The 6,593-nt window shown below is 37.7% G+C and overlaps 1 protein-coding gene across 2 annotated transcripts; it reads right to left on the bottom strand.

Annotated features, from left to right (window-relative positions):
- Positions 1–1,635: 1,635 nt before the first annotated feature.
- On the bottom strand, positions 1,636–5,903 carry rabac1 (Rab acceptor 1 (prenylated)). 2 transcript variants are annotated; one of them, XM_071468483.1, is made up of 6 exons: positions 5,750–5,903; positions 4,569–4,704; positions 3,984–4,196; positions 3,565–3,662; positions 2,931–3,032; positions 1,636–2,636 (listed from the first exon to the last, which is right to left on the bottom strand). In XM_071468483.1, the coding sequence occupies exons 2-6, from the start codon at positions 4,688–4,690 to the stop codon at positions 2,548–2,550; spliced, it is 624 nt and encodes a 207-aa protein (XP_071324584.1). In that variant the 5' UTR covers positions 4,691–4,704; positions 5,750–5,903; the 3' UTR covers positions 1,636–2,547. The 2 variants fall into 2 exon arrangements, with proteins under 2 accessions (XP_071324584.1, XP_071324585.1); XM_071468484.1 differs by having other exon boundaries at positions 4,569–4,701; positions 5,750–5,882.
- Positions 5,904–6,593: the final 690 nt, after the last annotated feature.

The raw sequence follows: 6,593 nt of genomic DNA, 5'->3' as shown, positions 1-6,593 counted from the left end.
TTCACCCATTTTATTCCTTAGTCATATTTGCCATATCTGTCTTTCATACCCTTACTTGAAAATAGTACATTACTAATTAAGGTTGTATATTTATGGGTATACACAATATAATGAATCTAATGAAATCTATTGCCATGGCCCTGCAGGAAAATCTACTTTTTGAAGCTCATAATGTCCAATTTTTGCAAGAAAAATGTGCTGAAACCCTGTGTAGACTCACTGTTTCCCCAGTACATATATTTACATATGACATCAAACTGTCCTCATTTATTAAATCACATTATGAGATGTATGTGCGTAAGTGATGCAGCTGTTGTGACACCAGCATCAGCACAGCAGGAATGCTAGAAACATGGAAACATGAGGATGGGATGCCACCTAGTGTTATGAGTTAATACGCACTTCAACCTGCAAACAGCATAATGTTAAACTGCCATAGGAGGACGAGTTGGCAGCAGTCCAGGGTAATGCACCAAACCAGCTGTAAATGTGTGAGCCTTGTCTGTTCGACAGAGATGAGCTTCAGGATGAGAATCACCATCAGCAGAAGTCTTACAAAGGGAACAATGTTCTACTATTTCCCAAAACTAATATATATATATATATATATATATATATGTATATGTATATATATGAAAAAAATAGTAGTACATGAATTATGTGTTCAAGAAGAATCGGGAAATTTTGTTATTAATAAAAGTTATTTCCAAAAGGTTACATTCCTGCAAACGAAGCAAGGTCGTATATCTTTTATCTTTAGGGAGCAGACTGTAATTGTGCTTCCTCTCTGTGCCACAGCAGTCATCTATTTTAAATGAGCCTCTTATTGCCCAACTAGTACACAAATCAAATAAATTATACACAATATACAGCCCTATAATGTGAGGTAAGTATTGGGTATTGTGAGAGGTCACTTTGCTGCATCCAGTGGAAATTTAGGACATGTCCCTTTGAGTCACAAACACAAAAACTTTCTGGCCCTGCTCTGCTACTGTCCAATGACAAATGCAGTGTCTTTTGCTCATACATACACACACTGAGACACATGCACACCCACTTCCTGTCACTCTCCCTGACAAACACTCACACACTCACCCTCTCTCTAATTTCCCCCGTGTCCCTCTGCAGTGAGCTCACTGCAGTGCGACTCTCCTCTCTCCCTCCTCGCCACCCTCCGTATAATAGAATATCGATCGCTCGCCTTTGCCGCAGTGTGTAAGCGAGTGTGTATGTCTGACTGGGGCCCTCCAAGGTCATCACCATGGCAACCTGAGCATGGGGTGCTCTTGCTGTGTTGTCACAGAGCACAGGTCAGAGGGGTCACATGAAAAGGGGCACAAGAGAGGGGATCGTGGGGGGGGGGATAAGAGGGGGTTGGTGAGTGCTGCAGTGTTTGGTGTGCTACAGAAAGAGGAGCCAGGAGGGTTGGAACTGTCCTATTCCACTGTGTATCCAGACCAGACCAGAATAATGAAAAAATGTACAAACTAAGTGCCAAGGGCCACTGAGTTCACTGCAACTCCTGCCTTGCATCCACAAATATGAGTCAACTGTAGTTTTGTCTGAATGGAAAAAAAAAAAAAAAAACTACCTGAATTAATAAAAGGCAAAATCACAGAGAAACCAACAAGAAGCTATCTTCATATCAGGGGTTTATTGCACTCCCGAAATGTCATTTAAATATAAAAAACACACACATTACATCAAAATGTAAACAGAATAATTATTTAAAAGAAAATATTTCAGGTTTTAAGAATGACCTTCAGATCTGAATATTGCCAGCAGAGCTGATAAATGTGCATATTGTCAGCAAAGTACCCTATTATCCCCAATTAAAAAAAAAAAAAAAAGACACCATTACTAAGCACTGACCTTTCAATGTCTTCTCATCATCATATCTATGTTAAGTAGCCTATCAGAAATACCAATTTTGTTTGTGCATTCTCTTGAATAAAAGCATCTTGTTTTATTTGTGCATGATGATAATATTATTATGTTTTAAATATATTTTTTTAAAGCTTTAAATGGCAATATTTCTTTGGAAAATGAATTTTTTTTTTAGCAGTTTAGAAGTGTGAACATTGCATGTATACATGATCTTTACATAAAGAAAAAGACAGAAGCAATTTCCCAAGATATCTACACAGCAGAGTATAACAAAGAGATTACTAAGATGAAAGATATGTCACTGTTTAAGGGACATTGCAGGGAATGAAAGGCTATTTGACACAAACCAGAGGCATCCATGGTTTAAAATAGATAGAGAAAGGCATATAATGTGTATGATTACGCACTTAAATATTTTATTTGTGCATATGGCAAGTTATGTGTTCGAATGAGTTTGAGAAAAGCTATACACTGTAACAACAACTATTTCAGAGGCAAGACGAGGTGCATTCTTGATAGACTGGCAAAGGTAAAATACAGGGGATACAGGATGCACATCTAGGGCTAGTTTTTTCCTCAGTCCCTCTGAGCTAACGCAATTACAGGGTCAAAGTGAAGCCTGATGGTCGACCAGCACCTGTCGAGAGTTCAGCCTGCTCTTCACACCTGCTCCATCAAGAGCTCTTCCATGTCAGATCCCTCCAGCTCACGGAACGCAGCATGAGAGCCAATCACAAACAGCGTCGCTCCTGACAGGAGACGTGACAAATGGAAAAGGGGAATGTGAAGGGAAAGAACAATGAGGAGGAAGGTTTTTCTCAGACAGGGTGTGTCCACACATGACCATATTTACAATTACATTTGTATAATTTAGCTAACACTCTTACACAGAGATTTTCATTCAATCCAACAGTATAATAGGATTTAATACATTAGTAACATCACAAAAACACAGGAGCGACAGCGCTCTGACCGGCTTTGCAACCAATATTCCTGCATGTCTAGAATGAATTGTGAATGGCAATTACTGCTGTTTGGCTTACCCAGAACCCAAAAGACTGCAGCTCCAGCTCCAGCCAACCAGAACACAGGCAGAGAGACAGCTCCAGCGAGGCTCATCTGGTGAGGGAGAGTCAGCTCCCTGCCTGGTTGACAAGGAAATGACAGATTTGACGACACATGCCAATGATTCAAAGTAGTTATTTCATGCCTTGTGGAGATCTGTTTCAATTGACTGGTAAAAAAAATATTAAAATCTAAAAAAAGGATAAATATATTCTTTTTTAGACTAAACTCAGACCTTTATTATCCGAGAAATGTATTCACTCTATTCCGGAAGAAACAAATGGTTTCAGTGTATTTCTTTGCCTGTCAAATAAACATGTAAACAAATCCTGCTCTTATCATATAGTAATTTAAGTGACACTTAGCTAGTTGCTTAAAAAAACCTACATCATTAAAGAAAATAAAACACACTTTTTTTTTTTCATCTTATTGTTTATAATATTGTTTTAAATATTTGAACTAATGTGGGTGGGCTTGATTTCTCTTAGCAAAACGCACAAACGGAAAGGTGGATATTTAGAATTCGGATGAAATGTTTGATTTTAAGAGTTGACTTTATTTAGCAGGAACACATTCAAAGGGCTGTGAGGCATATGTGACGGCTCCACTCACCGAGGACAACCAGCTTGGACTCCAAAGATTTGAGGTGGATTATGTAGAAGGCGCCAGCGAACACAGCCAAGGCAATGAGTAGCATGGGAGAACTGACGCTGAGGAGAAGAAACATTGACAGTCTAATCAAGCTGATGCTGATTTATGAGGCATTTTTACATTTTGTTTAGAATCACATAAAAGCTTAAATTATTAGATATTATACTCTTTAGTCACATTGTAGATTATTTTTCTGTTCTTTTTCCTTTTTTATATTTTTACAGTGGACAAACTAGATCTGTGAAAACCTTCCAAACTGTTTTTATATCAAGTTCCTATATGCACATCAGGCACAGGCTGTGTTAGTGAGAGCCGGGCAGCAGTAGGTGAAAATATTCCCCCCAACAAAACAAGACAACATAAATTTGTTTTGGTCTTACATGCAGTAGAGGATGAGACCCAGGAAGATGAAAGTGTAGTTGCTGTTGTAAGTTTCCACGTTTTTCACCACCCTCTGACACAACTCTCCAAAATTGCGAGGTTTTGAAAACTTGCGTTGATCCACGAAGCTGGCCCATGGTCGAATGGACACTCGACGCCTGTCGATCCACTCTTTAGCCATACTGACTGAGAAGCCTTTAGGGAGCCAGAGCCTGTGAGATAAGATGTTAAGAAGTGACTACGTAAGGAAGTATTAAGAATTTGATAAATCTACAATACAAACAGACCTACAGAGATTAGTTCCTCTCTTATCAATTATGTTAGCTGTAAACTGGAACGCTCTGTAAAGGCCCTGACATATCTGTTGGGAGTCGGTCTGTTTAATATGACTTATCTGCATTGTAGACTAGTAAACAATAGTAGCAGATCCGTCAGTATATTTCTCTCAAGTAGAAGGGAGAAAATGTGAGCAACATAGAATCACAACCCTCTTGATAATAGCATTACTATTACTATATATTATATAGTTATACTATTACTATATGATTAATTCATACTAAAAATAAAAAGATATGAGCGCTTACTTTGACAAGACTCCAGCTCCACCTGTGCCCGTTGGATGAGCATCCTCAGCACTGAACAGATCTCCAGCCTTGCTGTCCATGTCGACTTGACAGTTCTCCCCCTTTGGAGCTCCAGATGACATCTACAGACTGTCTGCTGCAAGGCAACAGTGAGTGAACAGACTTAAAAACGAGTACATCATTTTCATTAGCTATTCAAATTTTCTCGACAGTTTTAGGTCTGCATGTAGCATGCAACAAGCAACAACAAAATAACCAAATGATTATAATCCTGAATAGTGTTGGGTATCAACAAATGTTGTTGCAGAAATATTTATATTCATTAAAGTAAGATATTGTAAAGTATGATTCTGTTATAGAACCGAAAACCAGACATCATACTGCTGCTGGTTCTGTCAGCAAATAATTCATCAATTCCAATTCAGAGAAATGATCCATCAATCACAAATACCAGGAAGGATACAGCTTAACAAAGGCGTAGAGCTGCTTGCTTTATTCATGTAATTTGATTTTAAGTCATATATTTTTAAATCATTTTCTAACAAGACTAGATCAGCGATGTGAAGGCATCTCTTGGGTATCTTGTGATGTGATTTGTTAATACTTATATTTCACAATAGACTAACTCCTCCATCCACTGGTTGAAATCTGTATTATTAGAGATCAATTCTGAGGTGTCATGAAAAAGAAAATGCCAATATCTTTCACAAAAAAAGGAATAAACAAATAAATAAACTAAGCTAACTCAATAATCAAGTATGTGGCTGGTAACTATTTTTTTTCGTGAGGGGCAGTGCCGTATTTTAGGAGTGGAAAATTTTAGTCAACAAAGACAGGGCTTGGTCTCTGCCACATCAGTATAGAAGCAGGATATATATATTTAAAAAAAAAAAAAAAAAAAAAAAAAAAGACCATAGCATTAATTTATAAAGTAACTTAGATAACGTTTCTAAATTTTCTATACAAGTGCTTATGTTATATGTATATGGAATTAATTCGTAGTGAAGACAACTTTGCTAGCTGTTGAATAGACTGCAGTAGCTAGCTTCAGCGCTAGCGTTGATGTCCACCACAGGTCCCAGCACACAGGCCGGTTTTCACCACACAGCCGCGGGTAGCACAAAGAAGACGAGGCCGCTCTGAACCGACGGATCTGGGGTCGTTTAATCACATGTACTCACGGCAGAAGTTAGGTCCCGTCGTGTGTCTTCGTCTTCTGTTGCTGTTCTGCTTCACGGATGTGATGTGGATGTTATTTAACTTCCTGCTGTCCAGACGCAAAACAGCGCCACCCACTGGCCACACAGAGAACTGTTTGAAGTGTGATCAGCGCTTTAGCTCTGTTGAATCTGTCACATAAATAGATACCGGTGAATAAATATCAGTAGTGAAATGTAAGTAAGTATATTTCCTCAAGTACTGTACTTAAGTGCACATTTCACACCAATTTTACTCCACAGCAATTCAGTCTTAAATATTGTACTTTTTTTTTTTTTTTTAACAATTAATTTATTTGGGTGTTTTAGTTAGTTTACAAATTAAAAAGTGCATTAAAAAAATATGAAGAAGGTAGGAATATAATGCTTTGTTATAAATGAAACTGAATACTATTTCAGTTATTTTAAGGTTTGGACCTTTGGTGGTCAAAACAAGCACTGTGGAGGTAACACTTTGGGCTCATGGTAACTGTGACCAAAACAATGAATATCGATTAAGTGACAAAATAATCAGGAGATTAATCTATAATAAAACTGATGATTTGTCTTATACAGCCAAACCTCATCCAACTACGACAATGAAAACCTGCTTACACATTAATGCTTTAGTAATCTAATGATGTAATATAGGCTATAATAGATGCAGGGGCCCTCTTTCTGCGTTGAGTACTTATACTTTTAATATACTACTTTAAGTACATTTTTGCATTGTACTCACATAATTTTACTACATTAAAAATGTAAGCTTGACTTTTACCTGCAGTGGAGTATGTTTATGGTATCAGCACTACTTCTTAAGTAACAGAGT

This window comes from Trachinotus anak, unplaced genomic scaffold, assembly GCF_046630095.1.
Source record: "Trachinotus anak isolate AG129_WGS33_773 ecotype Australia unplaced genomic scaffold, CSIRO_AGI_Tana_v1 ptg000032l, whole genome shotgun sequence".
In the NCBI taxonomy this organism is placed as follows: domain Eukaryota; kingdom Metazoa; phylum Chordata; class Actinopteri; order Carangiformes; family Carangidae; genus Trachinotus; species Trachinotus anak.
The sequence above is the reverse complement of the archived record's forward strand: the minus strand, read 5'-3'. Positions and strand labels throughout refer to the sequence as shown.

Excerpts from the sequence above, each read along its gene's own strand:
- rabac1 (XM_071468483.1), bottom strand. The coding sequence starts at position 4,690 with ATGTCATCTGGAGCTCCAAAGGGGGAGAACTGTCAAGTCGACATGGAC. Across the intron at positions 4,197-4,568 it reads GGAGCTGGAGTCTTGTCAAA|GCTCTGGCTCCCTAAAGGCT; the intron begins GTAAGCGCTCAT and ends CTTATCTCACAG. Across the intron at positions 3,663-3,983 it reads GGTCTCATCCTCTACTGCAT|CGTCAGTTCTCCCATGCTAC; the intron begins GTAAGACCAAAA and ends TCTTCTCCTCAG.